The following is a 22,498-nucleotide window of genomic DNA, read 5'->3' on the forward strand; positions in this document are numbered from 1 at the left end:
CATTGGTTTGTTACCATGCGGTGTGTTCAGCATGTTATTTGTCGGAATTTGACGACAACAAGTTCTGCTGTTCTGATGCCTCCTTATCACAGGCAGACAGCGTTGTCTCTCCCTCCCCATCTCCCCATCTCTACGCAACCATCACATCTTCCGTCTTTACCTCGACTTTCTCCTTCTCCCCTTTACGAGCAGTGCTCAGTACACTGTTCAGTAACTCGTCTTTCTTTTCTCTCTCTCTCTCTCTCTCACTTTAATTTCTTCAACCTCTCCCCTTCTTCCATCTCCCCTTCTTTCACATCCCTCCTCTCCCTCTACTCTCCTACTGACTCTTCATTCACTGATTCTTATTCTCCTCCTCTCTGCTCAACCCTCCCAAAATATTGTCTCACATCCTACCCCCTTCCTTTCCCCACATCCCATCTCCTCCTTAGGAAGAGCAATACTCCTCTCTGGGCTCTGTGGACCCCTGCCTTGTGCCGGGGGGAACCCCAGGTTCGGGACCCTCTTCCCTGGGCACGTCCTCGGCAGGGTCCCCCTGGAACAGTGCCCTTCCCCCGCTGCCCCCCCGCCTGCTTATCAGCCACAATGGCGGCCTACCGTCAACAGGCATCGCAATGACAGCGGGGAGCACGGCGACCTGGAGCACAGACCGAGCGCCAGGCTTCACCGGGGGACGGGTGGTCTGAGGAAAGCTGAGCTACACAGCGCTCCCTTGCCCCCGGGTGTAGAATTTGAACCTGTGGCTGTTCGTCTAACCTCACACCCACATAGTACACACACACACATCCATACATTCATAAACACATACACAAACACACACACACACACACACACACACACTAAATGACAAATTCACCTTGGACTTTTTACAGCTTAATGAGCATACATGACAGAACTCAACAAGGACCTTCAGTGCGCCAACCACCCACACAAATACACACACACAAACAAACAAACAGACGGACAGAAACACACACACACACAAATACACACACACAAACAAACAGACAGACAGACAGACAGAAAGACAGAAAGACACACACAAACAAACAGACAGACAGACAGAAACACACACACACACACACACACACACAAATACACACACACAAACAAACAGACAGACAGACAGACAGACAGACAGAAACACACACAAATGCAAAGGTGCAAATACTTTTATTCACATACATACATATATACATACATATATACATACATACATACATACATACATACATACATTGAAGAGCTCATCTATACAGTATTAAAACCAGTAGAGCAAACACAGACAAACCCCTCAGTATTACAGTAATATTACATATTTCTCATCTGTATCTAGAGCCAATGTTTTCTTTTCAGATAAAGGCAAATGATACAACAGTACTCTATTTTTTTCTAGATTTGAATTGGTCTGCATAGCCGCAATACTCTGCTTGTCTCACAGTCCAAATGGAAATGTTGCATGGATAAATGGTGTATGACAACCCATTTTATAAGGTTATGAAAGATTGGGGGGGGGGGGGGGAGGGTCACTCTTTCAAACTAATTGCACAACAGTTGTATCTGTGGGACATGGAAAAAAATAGTGTCAGTGTGTTTTCGTCACCCAAATAGAGCGTGTGCATGTACAGGCTGTCTGTGAGCTTGTTTGTGTGCGTTTGTGAGGGTTCTGTTTGCTAAAGTGTGTATTAACGGTTTCCGCATACATAAGTCACTTTTTTGGCAAGCCATGCCATTCCACCACGCCATGAAGTTGTCTGAGCCTTACTGATAGAAAAAATCCCCTTACGCCTTCTCTGGGACTACGTTTGGCCAAATTACAGTGTTTCACAAGATTTCATTAGATGGATCAAATTAAGACTGGTGGAATATGTAAAAATGATGAATGGACTGTAACTTCCTTGACACTCCGCTTAAAGGAACTGCTCACTATGTTAATTATTCCTTTTTTCAGAATGACCTCAATGGACTACAGTGGTTTAAAAGCTGAATGAGTGCAAGGACAAATATTGCATCCTATTGGGGTTAGATGCCATGCGTGGAGGTCAACTAACATCCCCCATATCTACTAGCACTACAACCGCAAAGCCCCAATAATTACACATGTGCACTCGCACACACACACACACACACACACACACACACACACACACACACATGGACACATACACACGCACTCTCAAGAATGCAATGACACACAGCCCATATGAGCCAATATCCCCCTGGACAACTCAGAGGCCATTCTGTAACACGGCTGCTTCCATGACAGGAAGAGAACTGATTGGCTCCTTCCATTAACAGAAGGAGGATTCAATGTTTGAAGAGAACTGATTGGCTCCTTCCATTAACAGAAGGAGGATTCAATGATTGCAGTGAAGTGGATCTGGCCTCACACCAGAGACTCTAGTGCTTGACCATTGGCTAACTCATGAGAGGGATGGGGACGACAGTGCTGTCCACAGGATAACCCTGCAACAAGCAAAGCCATCAGAGGACTCAAAGCCAGTGTGGGGCATTTCTTTCTCTAACACACACACACACACACACACACACACACACACACACACACACACACACTCAAACACAAAGATACAAACATACACACACATACATACATAAAGCCTAGGCAGGAAGGTTATAATGACCCTCTCACACATTAACATGTACAGCTCTGTCTCTCTCTCTTTTTCTCTCTCACTCTCTCTCTCTCTCTTTCTCTCTCACTCTCTCTCACATCACTATCATGGAATGTTGAGCCCCTACCCAGACAATCAGCTTTTTGGTAGTTTAGTTTAGATTAGTAGCAAATGTAATATTATTACACAAAAAGTATTATATAAAAAATATAAAAATGTCATATTCTCCTACTGAATGTCTGTTGAGAAGATTTACTCATTCTTGACACAGTATAAAGCAATCTGTATGGAGGAAGAGACAATTTTTGAGTGGCTCAAATTGTTATGCACCTACACTAACTAAAGTGTTTCTAGATCCTAGAATCAGCAGCACAGCTGGTAAAACTGAATAGACCACAAAAATAGTCAAACACATTTAGTGCATGCTAATATATCTAATATAAGCATTGTTTACATAAGAAGAGATAAATCCAAAGTCTTTTCAAGTTTATCACAAGCCTCTACATTGACTTTCTGAAGCAGTAATTTTGAAGATGTATTGCCTACTCATTGAAATAGGTTTATCTCAAGTAGGAGTGATGCTTGACAGTCTGGATATGATTGCCAAAGATATTACCGTGAACATGTAGAATAAGATGTTTCAATCAATTGTGTAAGACCAATAGAGACATTCTTTTAAAATTTTAATTTCAACTACCAAAACTTTGCCATTCATGTACACATCTACGCATGGAGTCCCTAAAGATAAGTAACTATGCGGCGATGCACATGAAAAGAATCTGAGGCAAGAGAGCTTAAAAAGCACAACTACCTAGCTGACGTCTTGCATACATGAGTGCCTGACATAACCGCGAAGCACAAAGACTTAAGCAGCTCAGGCTTATTGAATCATGCTGTCACAACCACACCCCATTTCTTGTAACTATAACAGTGTCTGAACTTTGTCTTATGCACTGGATAACTTTGCAACCTGATGATGCAGCCATGTGTGTGTGTGTGTGTGTCTGTGTCTGTGTGTGTATATTTTTAAAGGAGTTTTAGGCCATGCCTTATCACAGCAGCAGCCTATTCATCTCAGCTGTCATCTCTGTTGTGAACGATTTTATTCAAGGACTATTTCTGCTGAGCGTAAGCATTTTTTGACTTAGAAAACCGAAGTGTGATCCCCCCCCCCATCCTACCTAATAAGGACACATGGAAGAGACTTTTAACCAGGTGTTTTTGGGTTGCTCCACCATACAGACTCCTTCAAGCAGTTTTCTGCACCAACTAGAGCCGTTAGTACCAACCTAGCCTTTGTGATCCTAGGACTGACGTGGATTATTCCCCTGAGACATTTCCTCCATTTTTCTGTCACCTAATTTTCATTTCAGTCATGTGTGTTTGGAGATGAGGTCTGAACTGATCGTGGCCAGAGGAGTTTTTTGATTTTCTTGTGTTTAAAACTTTCATCTTTCTGAGTGTGTCAAACCTCATCGAGGAGGCAGACTTGCTACATCTTGGCCTAGATTTGTACAAAGGTTGTGTCTACGATTGAATTTTCCTATTTGGTTTTATTTCTCTGTCTGTGTATGTGTGTGGATGTGCAGGTGAGCGTATGTACTTGTGTTATTGTATGGGAACACAGTATTTTGTACAACGAATGAATATTCTTATGGAAAGAGGACTTCTACACAGAAATGTATGTGATATATTTGCTTGGAATGCACCAATACCATGATAACTTTCCATGATTTGATACTGTGTCCGTCCACAAGTGTCTGCCTACTGGGTGACTTTCCCAGCTAGCAAATATGCTTTTATATCATTGATACATTACAATAGGAAATACACAACAGGTACAAATTCCTGTGTAAACAAGTGAACATCTATTATCTTTTTAACACAAAGGTTATCCTTATCTGCATGTTCAAATGTACAACCATGACAGCACCTCCACATTTACCCTTGCTCATTTATGTGCAGAAATTCAGTCTACATTAAAAAACGTACACGCTCTCCTCTCTCTCTCTCTCTCTCTCTCTCTCTCTCTCTCCCTCTCTCTCTGCCTCTCTCTGTAAACCAGCATGCAAAGCTGCTCTCTCACAAACCTGCCTCTTCATCTGAAAAATGGCGCTTGGCATCAACAAAGATTAATTACTTTATTATGTGTTGTATAATAACAAGTGCCATCAGGACTATCAGTGTCAGTACCAATATAACAAGTAGTATCAGTGCATTAGTTATGTATGGTTTTATTTATATTCCCTTGTTTGTTGACTTTGCAGGGGCCTGAGGATTTGTGGGATGCTTTGGTATTATTGCTTTAAATGTAATAGCTCTTTGAGGGCTTACTTTATATTCCCAGCTGGTAGACCATAGCCAGCCTCTTACCCCACTATAGTAACCGCCTTCCCTACTCCCCCAGTGTGAGATAACAGTGTGTTAACCAGCTGACTAACAACACTGCTGAGATGCTGGCAGATGAGTGGACAAAAGTGTGATAGAAGGGATGACAGACTGGAAATCGCATTTAAAAATAAAAATAAAAAAAGAATTACACACTAAACTTAAATACAATTCAAATGACAATACTAATCAGCAGGTATTAACTAGCTGATGTATATATGTGTGGATGAGTAATAAATCGTATTTCATTTCTATTTTATGGAGATGGAGACTGGCCTTCTATGAACTACAGAGCTAGGTGTTGTGACGGCACTAAGATGGCACTAAGGAGAAAAGAGGGACTGCACACATATATGTTAGGCCTCAGTACTCAAACATAAGAAAACCTGTAAATGGCTTTTTGAACAAAGGGCAGAAGCTTCCTCACTCCCAACAAAAAATCTCCAGTTCAAAATTAGTACAACCTGTTAACACATACCGTCAGACAAAATATTTTGTTTTGATTCGCTTTTCTTGATTTGCAATATATGTATGCATATAAATGGTTGGTTAAAAGATGATTGGAGAATTTGTTTATTTATATTCTCATATAGTTCTTTCTTCACGTCCATCTTATTAATGATACTCTAGATGTTCTATGAAATGGGTAATTTGTCTTAACATTATGTGTTTTTTCTTCTTCTTCTCCAGTCTTGATATGGCTTTCCAGATAACGTCTGGCCCAGGGCTAGTTATGTTCCTAGATCTAGACCTGTTCCTAGATCTAGATCTGTTCCTAGGTCTAGTTATGTTCCTAGATCTAGATCTGTTACTAGGGCTAGATCTGTTCCCTTATCTAGATCTGTTCCTAGGTCTAGTTATGTTCCTAGATCAGTTTCTAGATCAGCTGCTAACTGGGCTAACTGCTCTCTTTGGCTTTGTTTGTTAAGATCAGTGGTGCAGGGTGGTGTGCTAAAGTAAGCCCTTCTCCGCCTTGTACAGTAGACAGTCTACTGCCCTCATGCCTACTGTGCTGCTGTAAGCACAGGGACCTACCCTTCAATCAGCCATGACTAAGCCATAAACATTTCACTCTGTCCCTCTAAAGTGTCTTATGAATGTGGTGTGTATATTAAAAAAAGATACAAATATGTATATACCTTGTGACAGATTGAGTATTATATAAATAATGTTGACAAACTTATTATACAAATTTGCTTTAAATGTTTATCATAATGGTAATAAAATATTTACCGATGTATACACATTACAACAACTATATTGATTTGATTATTTGATGGTTGATTATGTATTGGTTTTTTTGTGAACATGGAGAAATGTACATTTTACTGAGGGCCATGTTCTGAAAATGTAAATAAACTGAACCATTCATCTATGGGAATTCTACAGTACATACAATACTGGATTTTAGTGAATTTATTGAATGCCACAACTATTTGTCTTTCAGTTTTGTTGTTGTTTCTTGATATTTACAACCCTTTCTGAATTTTATATTATTTTGCACTTTGGGGTGCCATTTTACTGATAACAGCATATCAACATAATGGTTGTTTGACATCTGATCGCTGGAAAATAAAAATGAAGTGGTGCAATCTTCATAGGAAACTTTTCGTGTAGAAAAAGACATGTAGAGTAACTACACACTGGTTTATCTCAAGTACAATGGTTATTTTCTTACTTAATCATATATTACCTTATAATGTCCAGTGTTGTTTGCAAAAATGATTAACACCTGAGCTCATATGGAAAGCTCAAAACTGCGATGTGATGTGAATAACTGATTAAGATCGTGCAGGACTTCTGCAGAATCTGCTGACGTGCACAATACACAAATCTGTGTATTTCCACGGGCTAAATCTCAATCTGTCTCTCTCCTGGACCTGGGCCAGGGCGATCACTAGGAAGTGATGCCTGTGCATTAATCTGCAGCAGAGAGGGACAGAGGAGACAAGAGGGGATGAGACAAGGATGGGGGTGAAAATGAATTTTTTCACTGAGGAACATCGGTAACACTACTTGAGCCTTGTAGACGTAACCATGTCCTCATTTATCATGATAATTTCTGTTTAAAGATATAACAGTATACAGTAACTGTGCCATTATAGCTTACTGTAATCATGGCACTAATAGTGCTAGATCCTATAGCTATAGCCTCTGTCACATGCGTACGTATTGTCATAGTATCACAGTAGAGTATGTAGGATGACATGGTTATGTTCAAGTGTAACCTACAATTGTCCTGATTCATTTACGAACAGGATAAGTTAAAATGCCATCTTAAATTTTGTGCAAATAAGATGAGGAGCGGCACTACATTTTAGGAAGCCTGTACATAACATTTTCACGTATTCCGGTGGGATTTCATTCACGAGGCCTTCAGCAAGGCCAACATTTCTTTTCAGTGAGTGTTACCTGGTAAAAACTAAACCAATAGCGATACATATGGACACAGAACTTTGAGAAAATCCAATGTCAAATGAAATGTATATTCTCAGTGCTGATTACTGCAATGTACAACAGTTACTACAATTAGTACAATAGTTTGATCTCTCTGGGCCCCAGTGCAAGGTCTGTACAGTGAGAAATGCTTTATTCTACTCATGCAGACGCAAACTCTATCTATAAATGACCTTAGATCTATTGATGCAGTTTGCACAAATATAATTTCATTCTAACACCACAAGCTATGAGTGGGATGCACTATATTGTGTGACTGGTACACTAGAGGTCATACAGTCAGTACGTTGGACCAAACAAGGCCACAGCCCGAACAGTCGTTTCCGTAAGGACAGGCTATCACTACTACGTATAAGTACCAACAATACCAGTAATGGCTTGTGTCAGAAACAGTCGTCTCTATGTGAATGAATGGCCACATGCATCCAAAGTCCAGTCCAGACTGATAATCTTTCCATTTGATATGTATGTATGTGGTGTAAAAGTTAAGCCCCCTCTTAAAGAAGAAGGGTATTTTTTGACCACGGCTCCATTATCAAAAGAGGATTTGGTTAAAAGCTCTGGGTTGGCAGAGATGCACAGTCAAAGCAATCACAGAATGTAAAGTCCATTCCAGCAAAGCTACAGGAGTCCTGTCCGGATACAGACCTGATCTGGCAGAACCAGATCCACATCCGGATGTTTTCTAGAATCCACTGTAATCTGGGACACTATTGGTTTATTTGTCCGCTGCTGGTCCAGTGTCCCTCTGTGACACAGACAATGGGTCCATTTTAAACCAGAAGAGGTAAAGGAATGTAAATGTGTAGAAATAAATAATTTAAAAAATGTTTGTTGTTTTTTTTATTGCTTGGATTATAGTAAGGTTTTATTTATTTTATTTATTTTTTGCTATTAAACAATTTGATGAAATGTTAAGCCAGTACATGAAAAACACCAAATTAAATCTATTCTACGACCTTTAACCTCTCAGAGTGATCACAGAGATGAATTGTACTACTCAGAGCATTAAATGAACTTAATGTTTTTTATTTAAAAAAGAACCAATACAAAAGAGTGAAAACAAGAAATTAGGATTCATCCAGTACATGAATAATACAACAGTTATTATGCATTTATCACTCTTTTTGAATAATTTAAAACACAGTAAATGAAATTATTATTATGTTACCATTAGAAAAATGAACAGTATGAAAATCATTTCCGAACACAAGTTATGTTATGCCATTAGTTTGCATGTTCCATTCCCAAAGGATTTTACTTTGTGTGCCAGATGTTCATATGAATGAAAATACACTATCCAGCAAGCAGTAATTGTGTAATGATGCATTCCTTAGTTATATCACTAACATGCAGTTACATAATGCATTAAGTGCCATGTAAGGAATAATTAAAATAGACTATTACAATACATAATTGAGAGTGTCATGGTCTGCCTATCTGAAGCACATTTTTTAATGTTTAACCTTTCAAGTCAAAAGAAAAAGTTAATATCATTGCAAACTAGTAGAAAAAATCCTAGGAGCTGATTTGTTTATTATGTATAGTGATGTGCAGTCATTTGATTGTTGCTGTTAAAAAAAGATATTTAAATAATCATCAAGCACACTGTATAGGAATAATTATAGCTATCATAATCTGGCCACTATCCGTAAAATGTATTAGTTAATTCATACCAGCATCAGTTTGGGGGACATTAAAGTATTTGTTTGAATCCATTCTGGTTTCCTATTAATGACAAATTCTGTGTTTTGTGATGTATTTCACTGCCACATAAAACAACACTTCCCTCTGTTCTTGTCTCAAAAGAGGTGATTTTCAAGCTATACTTAGGGACAACCTGTGGTTGGAACTAGTGTGATACGATTGGCTCTATTGTTTTGTGGGATCATACCAGATATCATCAGTCAGGTCTGTGTTTGTCTCTGCAATTTCATATGATCAGGAAAACACAAGTACTCACTTATGATGCTCTCGGGGACCTGAGTTAAGCAGCCTCTCTCTCTCTCTCGCACACACACACACACACACACACACACACACACACACACACACACACACACACACACACACACACACACACACACACACACACACACACACACACACACACACACACACACACATACATTCCTCAGAAAGAGGAGATCATGAAGGCTTTTGAAAACCTTTCATTAAATCTTTCCTGCACCATCAGAATGCCAGTCAGGGACAAATGACAATGGAGGTTATGGGATTTTCTTAGCGGAATGAGATTGACACCACTGGGGCAAAAGGGCAGATTTAAGAGAAAATCTCATAGAGTAGCAGGGTTGATTTAGTGCCAGGTAATTTGTCATGGCCTTCAGAGCATTTAATATAAGCCTCTGTGGTCTTAAATTCATTCATGGATACTTTGTTTAGTGGCTGTTTCAAATGTGTGAATATGTCTAGATAGTGTCTAATAGTGCACAGTATGTAGGCATGTCAGTGCTAATGCTGAAGTCTTGATTAATGTTTGTTTGATGTTTTTGATAGATCTTGCAAAAGTAAAAGGGAACAGAGCATGCATTCAAATATATAGTAGGTTTGTGGTTCAGTACCAGTTTTTGACAATAAAGTTGCAGAATAGATTATTATATTGCTGAGTTACCCGGTGTGATTACATAATATCAACAGTACAAAATGTTTTTTGATAAGATAAAAAGACTACCATTTTTATTTTCATCCAGATGAAAGTGTGGAAATGGTACCCATTATGGAATCTAACGCTCGACATCAGTGTGAAATAAATTCTCACTGAACACCATATTTATTTTACAGTATTATGTCTGTTATGTATTACTGCTGTTGTCCACAAGCATACAAATATGGGCTTTCCGCTTTTTTCCCCTGTTGGGAGTATTCCAGTCACAACAAACCGTGTCATTCAAAAAACGTGAATGACACTGTCAGTCCTGCTTTGACATGACCATTTCCATACATAAAATCCCGGGATCTAAATCCGTGCCTTAATGTTGTCGCTCAGCAGCTGTGGAAGTGCATGTCTGCCATAATAAAAACTGCACAGGGCAAAACAAACAGATGCTAAACCCCACCGAGCGGTTCGGCTGTGGCACAGTTGTCCTCCAATAGGATTCCCGACTGCCAGGGTCACGTGACTGCCAAAGCATTTATTATCCCCGCCATGATCAGCGACAAATCAGGGATTTTCCAAACAACTCGGATACAGATTTTTTTTTTCTCACTGAGAGCTGAGCCTTCAACTCATTTAGAGAGTGAAAGGCAGACATATGTAGACTCCTCCAGCTTAATTCATGATGTTGATAACCTCTGTGGGCACTCCTAAGCTTATAAACACAGCTATGAATGAACCTCACAGTACTCACAGTGTGGTCTGTAAAGGCTCTACGGGAACCAGCAACCAGTGTAAAGCCATGCATCGACCCTTTTGATGTTTCTGATCTGTGTCTGATCAAACTCATCTTCCTCTCCAAAGAACCCAATAGGAAGTTTTTCCAGCCTCAGGCCTACCCAGTGCAGAATCAGTCTCAGAATCAGCATCTGCATCCTCTCAGATGAGCTTCATGGTGAACTTGCTGGGTTCTGAACTGGTGCCGCCGCCACTACCGCCACCCGAAGCGCGAGGCACGAAGTCTATTGTGGCCGTGTGCTTGATCTGCCCTTTGCTCTGGCTCCAGAAGAACATGAACACAAAGCAGATGGCCACAGAGCTAAGGAACGACAGGAAGCCCATGGTCACGGCAATCACAAGCGTCTTCACATCGAAGGGGTAAGGCTTCGTCTGCTGTGAAGAGCCGTTGACAGCGGTTGGCACGGTCGCCAGGCTCCACCCATCAAGGAAGTAGGAGGCAGAGCGGTTGCGCCCTGAGGACGGGAAGCCGTGGACACGCAGGCTCACAGGGAAGGTGTCATTTCCTGCTGCATTAGATGCTATGCACAGGTAGGTGCCGCTGTCGTGCACCTGGGCATAGCGTACCTCCAGAGATCCATCTGGGAGAATGCGTATTCTTCCAGTTGGGGAAAGCTTGGTGTGTTTTGGGCTAAGCCAGGCAACGGAGGGGATGGGGTCTCCATCTGCCTTGCAGAGTAATGGCACAGTGTGTCCCTCCTCCACTCGAACCTCCTGCGGTCTGCGGCTTAAGATTCGAGGCGACCGGCAAGTGAAGAGGCCTGGCATCTCCGCCTCAGTAAAGTCCTGAAAGGCTCTCCCTTGCACCTGGACGGGTGCATTACAGGTTGGGGGATTGCTGTCAAAGTCCAAGCGCAGTAGGCGACGCATTACCCAGAGTAGACGGCAGTCGCACGCCAACGGGTTCTCGTCTAGCCGCAGGACCTCAAGGTTGCCCACAGAATGGAAAGCTCCTTCCTGGAGCGTCACAAGCTGATTGGAGGAGACATTGAGGAGGCGGAGGTAAGCAAGGCCATGGAAAGCCTGCAGCTCCACCTGGAGCAGATTTCCTCCGACCAGGTGCAGCTCCTGCAGCCTCAGCAGGTCGCCCAGTAGGTTCCCTTGAATGGAGGTAATGGGGTTATAAGAAAGGTCAAGATAGCGTAGGTAGACTAGGTGATGGAGAGGAGCGTATGGAAACATACTGAGATTACAGTGGCTCAGTGTTAGAGTGGTCAGGTTCAGGCCAAAAAGGCTATTCCCTGCCATGGACTCCAACCAGGGGCAGTGGGACACCACTAGTTCTCTCAGGCGTCCCAGGCGACGGAAGGAGTTGTTGGGCAGGGAGGTGATGCTCAGCCGTTTCAGCCGCAGCCTGACCAGGCCCCCCAGCTGCGACAGTGCATCCGTTGGGATGACTGTGAGGTTGCAGCGGTCAATGTTGAGCTCCTGCAGGTTGGCCAGGCCCACGAAGGCCCGCTGCGAGATGAACACTAGGTCATTCTCGCTCACCTCCATCCTCTGCAGGTGCGCCAATTCGCGGAAGGTGTAGTCCAGGAAGACGAGGATCTCGTTCTCGCTGATGTCCAGCAGCCGCAGACTGGGGAGTCCCGAGAAGACCCCCACCGTGATGATCTTCAGCCGGTTGCGACACATCCGCAGGGTGAGCAAATTCTGGAGCCCCAAGAAAGCCTCCACCTCAATCATGGTCAAGATGTTGTCGCTCAAGTCCAGCTCCCTCAGCTGCCCGAGCCCGGAAAACTGCCGGCGGCCCAGGGCCTTGAGGCGGTTGTGCGAGAGGTCAAGACGCTGGGAGTCCCCCGAGATGCCCTCCATCACGGATGCGAGGTGGCGACCCGAGCAGTTTACCATCAGCACCTCTGAGTAGCACTCGCAGCGCTGGGGACAGGGCCACAGGGAGTCCGCAGAAGACACTAGCCCCACTGCCCACAGGAGGAGGCCTCTCCAGCACACCGCCCACCAGAAAGCAACCTCCACACACATCTGGGGACCTGCCTGTGGGGACAGGACACAGTAATAATGGCATTTTAATCAGGGTTTTTGAAAGCTGCCAAAATACAGACAATAATATTGAATAGTATTAAACCAATATTGCTTAATATTTGAAACAGATAATAGTAGTAGTGTTAGTAGCATGTCATGGTTTTGAAAGTTTCAAAATTCTATTTTCAGAATTCAGAATTCAGAATTGTTTTTATTGCCAAGTAAGTTTAAGCCTACCAGGAATTTGTTTTGGCATATTGGTGCAGACTATAAACATAAAAAACATAATAAGTACTACAAAACATAAGAAAAACAATATATAAAATAAAATATATAAATAAAAAAGTAAAAAAGTAAAAGTAAAAAATATATTTCTATTTCTATAAAACCTTGACATGCTACTAACACTGCTATCACTGTCTATCAACTTTACATAGTGTTTTCAGGCAGCACTCACTTTTTACACTGCTACTACTATCTCTTTCAAATAAAAAACCTTTTTTGAGGTTTCCGCAGGAATCAGTGCTCTGTCTTAGCTCAGAGACCAGGAATTTGTTTTGGCATATTGGTGCAGACAATAAACATAAAAAACATAATAAGTACTACAGAACATAAGAAAAACAATATATAAAATAAAATATATTAAAAAAAGTTTTTTTTAAATAATTCTATAAAACCTTGACATGCTACTAACACTGCTATCACTGTCTATCAACTGTACATAGTGTTTTCAGGCAGAACTCACTTTTTACACTGCTATTGCTGTCTCTTTCAAATCAAAAAACTTTTTTGAGGTTTCCGCATGAATCAGTGCTCTGTCTTAGCTCAGAGACTTAGTGGATATTGCATTATAGATAATTAACCCTGTATGGCATTGGAAATCCCAGCAACAAGGAGCAGGCCATTAAACAAAGTATAATGTAAATTGTTACTTAGCACAATTGTTAAAGCAGGAGGCAAACCCAGTGGGTGAAATTTCACAAAGGAGTGCCTGGGTTAGAAAAAATAGTGGTGTCTTTATCCTCTAACCCTGAGCATTTCTATGTCTAGACCTGTGTGGGTTTACTTTCATAAATATTACATAAATATTTTTAGTAATACTTTATATTAAGGTTACAATGAACAACATTATTCAATGCATTCAGCAATGTCAAACAATGGAGTTTAGATTCTCTTTGTGATAACTAATGAATAATGCTTTCAGAATCCAGAATTTACTCACTGACATTATTTAATTAAATTGGTAACATGAAATAAACATTTCCCTGAGCAGAACAAACATTACGTAGTGTTGTGTTATAGCTCAGGTGCTGCAGCAAACAACTACAGTATTTAAATAATGTTAATTAAAAGAGCCTTAATGCAAATCAACACAGCTATTTAAGGTATGTTTTTGTAGGTAGCTAGTTAGTTCACTAAACTTTTCACAAAAAACTACTACTCCTGCTTTGAATACCAACTGGATTTGCATGTCCTTGATTCCAAGATCCAATGTGGTAAGATCAGTAAATACCAGAGGTAAAACATCCCAAAACAAAACAAAACCTGAGATTAACAGCATGTTTTTCCATACCATGCAGAGAGGATTGAGTATGTTAGTGCAGAGGTTAGGTACGAGTTGAAAGAACTTACCAATTGGCCGAGTGGCTGCAGCTTCTCATAACCAACGGTGTTTCACTAAGCACCAGCCCTTTCTGACCCGTAACACACCTGTAATGTCATGGAAACGATACAGTTAGTCATCATCACATCATCATCCTTTACGCCTATGTGGTGTGTAGGGCCAACACTATGGACTTCCACCTCGCCCTATCCTTTGCTAGTAGGTCTATCTTTTCCATGGTCTTCCCTAGTTCTTTCACTTCTTTCAATATAGTCCTTCTCCATGTTTCCTTCGTCCCCTTCATCTCTTGTCGCTGTCTGGAGTCAAAAACAGTAAGTACAAACACATCAAAATCGCATAAGGGGATATTTTACTCTTTTTTTTTTTTTACATCATCCAATCCTTCTGTTTTTGATATTGATTTGCTTTTGTGGTTAAACTGTTAAAAATTTTGGAAATAATTATTTATATCTGCACACTTAACTACAAATTAACATGGACCATGAGGCTTGAAAGTGAATGACAAGTAAGCATTTTCCTATCATGAAGAAGAGACTCTAAATGTGAATTAATTGTTATTTATCATGTTATGTTATGAATACACGCAATAAATAAATAAATGTTTTGGAATAAAGTCTAGGGACGGTAAAAGTTAATCTTTGTGCTGTTGTTAAAAATACCCTTCATTTTATTTGTAAGTCTGCTAACTGAAAAAAAAAATTATGTAATGGTTAAACCAAGTGGATGATATCCAGTCTCCATATGTTTGCTGAATAGTCTGGATCCCTGTCCAATCTTGCCCCCTCTAGACCTACCCAATCCCCTGTCCTGCTGCTAAAGTAGCTCTGGTCTTATCCAACCAGCCATGCACCACAGTGACCAACGGTTGACATTTCTCATCTTGTCGGTAAAAAGCGGTTTAGATCAAACCCGCCTGGGGAGGGGGATTTATTGTTGACCAGTAGCGTAGCTATGTCAGTTATCGTGTCAAACATCGGCCATTCTGTTAAACAATCAAAATGCTAAGTTTAGTAATGGATTAACAATCTATAACTCCAGTTTAATAATGGATTCACATGACAACGGGAACGTTTGCCGATAACACACGCTGTCCGATAATTAACACCGTTACGATACAGGCCTTCTGCTTTTGAGAAGTTGAAACTGAGGGGTCTTCTTAATTCACTTTCATTCTCTTACTGAATGTATGATGAAATACGTGGTTTCATTTTTGCAGTTTACACCAAGCAGAGACAAGTGTGTAGACTACATGTGATGGTTTCATGTTAAAAGAAACTCTGTAAAACATGTCCATATTTAAGTATCTTTTTTCTTTTTATCTCTGCTCAATATACAATTTTCAGTCAAAAGTATAATATATATCAATACTAGATTAGTTACATTACGTCCATCCTTTCTCAAAACTCCATGAGTAAAACATAAAAAATTAAAAATAAGCTGCTCTGCTGAAGAAGTTTTTAGCAAGTGTAGATGTTGCTGTCATCTACATATTTTGCATTTACATTGCCCTCCATCCTGTTGTATTTATCAGGAAGAAAATCTGAGCTCTCAGATCTGGGTTTGCTCTGGCCAGATTGAGCTCTGTCTGACTAACATGCAGCTGGCTGATCACCTACTGTGCTGCACTCACATAATCAACACTGACACAGCAGGCAGGCTGGAGAGACTCTTAGGAGTTATTGACAACCTGCAGGAATGGTGGAGTGCAAATTAGAAGCCCTAGTGTGTAACGCAACCACGTTGAGAACCAGGATGTTTTGAACAAATGCCTAGTCTTCAGCTGTACAAACAGCCTCAGGAGCACCATTTTCCTACTTTTTGGAAAACGATAACAAAAATCGATCAGGTGCGATAACATGGGATTGCCAATTCATCAAGGTATTTACATGGGCAACAGCGTATACAGCTAAAAGCAATTCTTACTATAATTAAGTATCATAAAGCGCATTGACAAAATTGTATTGTTTTGGCACTATATAAATAAAATTGAATTGAATTGAATTGAATTGAATTGAATGAGAGGCCACTGACGGTCAAAACCCAAGATATGACACATCATCAGCGTTGTGAACGCCTAACTGGTACCACAACCGGTAAAAAAAAAAGTTTTATCAGAACATCTATTCACATGATACAGCAGCTATCACAGGGTAAGCCAGCAAGGTTTCATAATATTCTGAATATTCTAAATAAATATTCTACAGAAAGCTTTCATATTGCTACTCCCTGTCCTTAGGATGTGATTCGTGACCTTTGGAGTTGCTACTACAGTGCTTCACCAGCTGAAACACAGGTGTGGATGAGCAATGCACGCAGACGGCTTTACACTGCGCTGAGGAGATACAGTTTAACAAACATGTTCAAAAACACAATACTACAGCAAGGCATTAAAATGTGAACAAATGCCTTGTAAAACACAAATCCAACTTTAAAACCCACTAAAAATATACACATTTCCTGTTTGCTGTCTGTCAAATATACAGCCTAGGTTACAAACATGTTACTTCTGATAACAGACACACTGCTAAGCCACATGTTTCTACTGAAGTCATGTGATGTAATGACTTGTCTATGGTCTTCTACTGAAGCCATGTGATCCCACCCAAGGCTTTTTCAGACACTGAGGTCAACACTGAACATGCTGACCGCGCTCTCTTTGCATCTAAACTGAGTACTGGCTTTACACCTGGTGTACAAGCTTTCTGATCATCAGAAATTATGATAACAACTGCCCAAAAGGTAGTTTTGCCAACCATGTATTTAGCCAGCCTGCGTTTCAAGGGTACTGACCTCACTGTGTGTTTCAACCTCACTGTCAGGCAGATGGACAGAAAGGATTCAGAGCCACCAATGTCCAATTGGTCTTTTACAAAAAAGTGGTACTTCTTATGTGTGTATTTATCACACAAATTTTTTTGAAAAGATGGACCAAATGTTAGCCAATAAAAACTTGCCGACTGGAATCCAAATGCACATGTTATAGGAGCTTGACTGTCATCAAGCACGTCATGGTGACTCAGAGGTGACATCAGAGAAGAGGGCTAAAGCTTAAACACACATTTCAGTGAGATTAGCTTGTTAGCTAACTGTCAATCACAACATCTCTGGTGATATTTGCTGAGTTCTTATGAGTTCTGAGTTCTCTGTTTATTCTGCTTTGGAGGTTTTTTTCTGGTTTACTCTGTTCACTGTGAATGTCACTCCATATAAAGAGTTATTTTCCTCTCTCTACACTAAGTTCCCTTTCTGCGATTACACAGGCAAGCACAAAGTTTTCACAAAGAGATCAAAAGACACATTAAAACACAATCCTTCCCTAGCTACACAGATTTCTTTATACTTGAACCAGTAAACATGTCTTCATACTTGAGCAAGGCTTCCCAGTCACCAAAACACTTTTTTCTGCATTTACCACATTCCACCATTAATCGTGTAAACAATTAACACGTTTCGTGAGAATACATTTGAGATGTCATCTTCATTAGAGACAGTTTTATGGTATTGCCAGGCAGTTGCATATAGTTACTCAGACAAAGGCAAGAATAGCACAATCGCAAAAAAAAGAGGCTGGGCCCCGAATTAAAAGCCATCTGGACCCCCTGTAGTAGCACTCTGCGAAGGACGTATACCTCACGACAGATAGGCAGAGATGTCCCGAGCTCAGCATGGGTGACCCATGGAAGGAGGTAGACCCTTCTGCTACACCAAGGATGCAGCAGATAGGGGAGATGGGGAAACATGTGCCATTTATGCCGGCGTAGGCTATGTGGAACTCATTAGAATATGAATATTGAATTCATGCCAAAGCAGTCTGTCAAACCGCCATGCTGTCCTTTTCTCACTCTAGTATCAAATTGTCTCCTGGTGTTGCAACATACAGTGATAGTTTGAAGTTTTTGACGTATTTGTTCATTCAAAAAGAAGATTAAACAAAAAAAGCTATGTTATCCAGCAGGACGTCTGTACAAGCCCAGGATACAGCCCAAATATTTCAAGCTCATGAAGGAACAGGCCAATCTTAAGAAAGTATTGAATATTAAATACATCTATTAAATATGTACTGTTATTATTGTGTCATAAATTCACAGTATATTGAATATTGTTGTATTAACTCAATTCTCCCTTAAAGTCATTAGGGACTGGCTTTGTAGCTCTTATGCAATATGTTACACTGGCTGCTGATATTCACTTCAACACACAAAGAACAGCAACATCACGCCATTCCGTGGAGTCAAAGGTAAAACAATTTGATTAATCTAATGCTAATCCCTGTTATGAACCCTTATATTAATTCACCCTGCAACCAGGAGGTCACAGATGGGTAAAAACAAACTCACGGCATATGTTGTTGATTCAAACTGAACTACTAAAGCTACAGACTATTGTATGCCAGCCAAAGGTAAACCAAATTTGGATCCAATGTGGAGAGGATTAATCAGCCTCGTCCACAACTGGCTTAGCGGCTGTGCCACGCACCCAACACTAACAGAGAAAACCTGCTGCAGAACAAGATGGGGAAGCCCTCTGGAAAGCCATCTAGCACAGCAGTCTAAACCTGTCCTAAGGGGGGAGGTCCTGTTCCCCAGTCCCAAAATTGTTTATCCTCCCTCACCTCTAGCGGACAGTTTTCACGTTTTCAAGTGTTGCATGCACTGCATCTATGAGTACATTTCTTGGTTCAGCATGTAGGCAGGGCTAACAGATCAACACTGTGTCTTATCATACATTACAAATTCATAAAATTGAGTACGTGTCTCCATAACCCCAGAGCGTAGTTTACACTCCCTGGTAGCATACTTACTATACAATGTAAAGGATGACCAAACAACTGTTGAATATGAATAGCCTGTAATGAAAAATAATGCATAATCTTTGTTGTTGTTACAGTGGTAGTGTTGGTTTGTCAAAATGTGGTTTCTGTTGTTTGTCTTCCTTTTCGTGATTGCCTCATTACCACAGACAGTCAAAAGAGACAAACGGTGATGCATAGCAAAATGCTGGCATATTTCTTTTATCATGAAGCAGTGCAAATTCGACATAGTAATTATGGCGAAGATTTAATACAAATTATTTTGGCATCAGGTAGCCTACATTAAATGAGTCAGTGGTATTTGTTAAACTATCAAATCGGCTTGTGAAATCAATTTGTTAAATAGCTTTCTTCAAGGGAAAAGCATATCATTAAAATAGCAGAGGAGCCACAGCATGCATTATTACAGAAAACGATACAAGGAAATTGACTGTTATTGTTAAACGACTTTACTACCGCCAGAAAAATTTCGGGCGACTACTGCTATCACAACACTATTAGCCAACATGAAGAACCCACCGGTTTCCACACTGGACTGTGATGAAGTTTCGTGTTAAACTCGTCTATGGAGACCCAGGAGGTGTACTACATTCCCGGTGCATCCTGCGAAGCGTCACGGCGGCAGGTGAACACACCTGTGAATTCAGAGGATCACAGAAAACCGAACGTTCACTTCTCATACCCAGTCAGTCTCTAGTCCACATGGGTTAGCCTCTTCCCAATGTCTCACTGAACAACCTTCTCTTCAGCATTGTTGTCCGTCAGTATGTCGCATCTGTTTTACGGATTATTTGGGTCGCCCGTCTCAAACCTGACCAGGCTCATATTGAGCACGCACGCCACCGTTGCCCTGGCTCGGGGGTAAGAGACAAGCAAACATGTAGTCAATAGTTTCACAAAATCGCAGCAGAACAATGATGTGTGGTTGTTTCGAGTCGTAATCGTTTCGGTCTCTTGAACGACAATACTAGTGTGAAAACAAGTCCGGCGTAGAAGGATTTGTGATATTTATTTATTTATTTATTTATTTATTTTAATAAACACGCCGTGGAATCCGGCCAGGACAGTGCATTACTTTCCCCTAGCTTTATCTAAAGGGATGACGGCAAGAAAGGACGAGCCAGCCAAATCTGGGGATTTGGTGAAAACGCCAGATGGAGCCTAAGAGCTGAATTCAAACATGGGCTTTTGCAAAGCGAAAGTCATCCTCCACGAAATCATATCACAGAGCAAAAGCCACAGATTGGCCTAAAGGTGGCCTTTGCCCATCTCTCATACAAGCGTCCATTCATCTGCCAGTAATTGGTTTGTGGACATGTCTGTCAAACTTAGGAGGAAACAGAGAAAAGAAAATAAGAAATAAAAAATACGTTTTTCTGTCCATGATATCTTAGCACAACTTTTGAATTACCCTCAATGCAAAAAGGATAAGCCTATTTAAAGTTTAGAAAATCTGGCACTGTAGTTCTCTGTTGAACTATAAGTGTTGTATGCATTAGTGTTCTCATTTTACAAACATGTGAATTTAACTGTTATGGCCCTTTAAGTTACCCCTGAAGGCAGTGCCCTATATGGGTTTGCCTAAACCTCCAGTTGACACAACTTGACTGCACGTTTACGTAATGTAAAATTAAGAACAGTGGCTCTCTGTTACTTCCTATTACCACATACACTTTATCTCGGGTTTACAAAATGCACACTACTATTTATCACATCTACAATTCATTCAAAGAAAGGAACTGCTTCATCAGATTTCAGATTTCAAGTACTCAGAAATTACTTTTATTGCTGATTTCTTTTTTGCTTCTTCTTTCCCCCCATCTAGCCAGTGTTGTACTTCTGTCTGTTGGTCTTTAGCCAACATATTTATTTTTGTGCTGTTGACTACGGAGGATTATTTGTCTACAAGACGGCCTAGCTGCTTCTTGAGTGTGTTTTACATTATGAAGTAAAGTGGAAGCAAACATAAACAGCGTTCTCTCAGATCCCCGTATGAGGGCCTGTTTGAAGTGGAAATTAAAGGCATTATGCAACATCCACTTAAACACTTAAAACCTAGCTATATATCAAAAAACATCAGAAGCCCACCTCATGTGAAGTACACACACACATACAAATTGTACATTTTTTAGCCTGGTAATATTAAAAGAGTTATTGTTAACGGACAACAGTGTTTATATGTTTAACTGTGGTCAAGAAATGATACACTGATTTTACCTGACCTTCCCTCCCGAAGCAGCATCGTTAGCTTAAAAGGGTGAGCCATTCAATGAAGAGTGAGTGGGTCATTCCAGGTGCTGGAATGAATGAGCAGAATAGAAACATGCTTACAGCACACAGCAGAAGTGAACATTCTAGCTGTGGTGTATAAAAGCAGATGGCTGTGTATGTTGCCTGCACCCCCACTGAGCAGGTGGCTTGCATCCGCAACTGACTCAGCTATTTTCTGTCCACCAGTCATGCAATATCTGCAAAGCAGCTTGGGATAGTGCCCCTATGCCAACATAGGGAAAAAAATGATTGCTTACAAAGGACTACACGTGCCTTGAAACCACGATTTTAAGCCATACTGTAATATGATGTAACTTCCCGGTATATGACCTTGAGGTTCACCTCTACACACAGTTAGCTGATTGGTCCACCATATCCCAGATTATTCAAGCAACCAGTCATTTGCCCCAAGCAGCCTCCCATTCTGACGATGTAGTCTGTGTGTTTACTGCATGAAGTTTTGTTGCCGGCCACATACTCAGCGTCACTAGATCTGCCCAAATGTACAGGGGGGCTGTGTCTATTCTTTGTCTATTTGTGTGGCAACAGGACAGCTTTTAATTATGTTACTACACTTCACAAAGTCCAAACCTGCTGCTTTGGCATAAATATTAATAAACGTTATGAATATATTCCCAAAAACTCCTGACTGAGAAATGATGACCTTGAGTGTTACGACACAGGCCCTGAGTAAAGCCTAGAATGTAATCAGGCAAGTTAGCTGACGAAGCTTAGAACAGCATTTCATTACAGGGTAACTCATTCCAGTTCCGTCGATAGTCGTACACCGAGTTCAGGTAGTGAGAGGAGAATAGAAAAAAATATGGGAGAAAACTGGATAGAATGACCTCACTAGATTCTTCCTATTATGATGCTTTATAAAATGTGTGTGTGTTTGTGTGTGTGTGTGTGTGTGTGTG

At 40.8% G+C, this 22,498-nt stretch overlaps 2 protein-coding genes across 10 annotated transcripts in view; one reads left to right on the forward strand and one right to left on the reverse strand.

Moving 5' to 3' along the window:
• The window catches only part of LOC105901989 (ras/Rap GTPase-activating protein SynGAP-like), a 48,057-nt gene extending 41,440 nt beyond the window's left edge, over nucleotides 1-6,617 (forward strand). For 8 of the 9 annotated variants that reach the window (XM_031586722.1, XM_031586728.1, XM_031586726.1 and 5 more), the window contains one exon: nucleotides 432-996. In XM_031586722.1, coding sequence (XP_031442582.1) covers nucleotides 432-686 — 255 coding nt within the window. In that variant the 3' untranslated portion in view covers nucleotides 687-996. Of the gene's footprint in view, nucleotides 1-431; nucleotides 997-1,951 lie in introns of those variants that run through there. The other variant, XM_031586729.2, reaches the window with a different exon arrangement.
• Nucleotides 6,618-9,543: 2,926 nt separating this feature from the next.
• lingo4a (leucine rich repeat and Ig domain containing 4a) lies at nucleotides 9,544-20,691 on the reverse strand. Its single transcript, XM_012829503.3, has 3 exons — nucleotides 19,827-20,691; nucleotides 14,506-14,583; nucleotides 9,544-12,885 (listed from the first exon to the last, which is right to left on the reverse strand). The coding sequence occupies exon 3, from the start codon at nucleotides 12,871-12,873 to the stop codon at nucleotides 11,032-11,034; it is 1,842 nt and encodes a 613-aa protein (XP_012684957.1). The 5' UTR covers nucleotides 12,874-12,885; nucleotides 14,506-14,583; nucleotides 19,827-20,691; the 3' UTR covers nucleotides 9,544-11,031.
• Nucleotides 20,692-22,498: the final 1,807 nt, after the last annotated feature.

This window comes from Clupea harengus, chromosome 19, assembly GCF_900700415.2.
Source record: "Clupea harengus chromosome 19, Ch_v2.0.2, whole genome shotgun sequence".
NCBI classification, from domain to species: domain Eukaryota; kingdom Metazoa; phylum Chordata; class Actinopteri; order Clupeiformes; family Clupeidae; genus Clupea; species Clupea harengus.

What these genes read in the sequence shown, in the direction of transcription:
- lingo4a (XM_012829503.3), bottom strand. Translation starts at nt 12,873, where the DNA reads ATGTGTGTGGAGGTTGCTTTCTGGTGGGCGGTGTGCTGGAGAGGCCTC.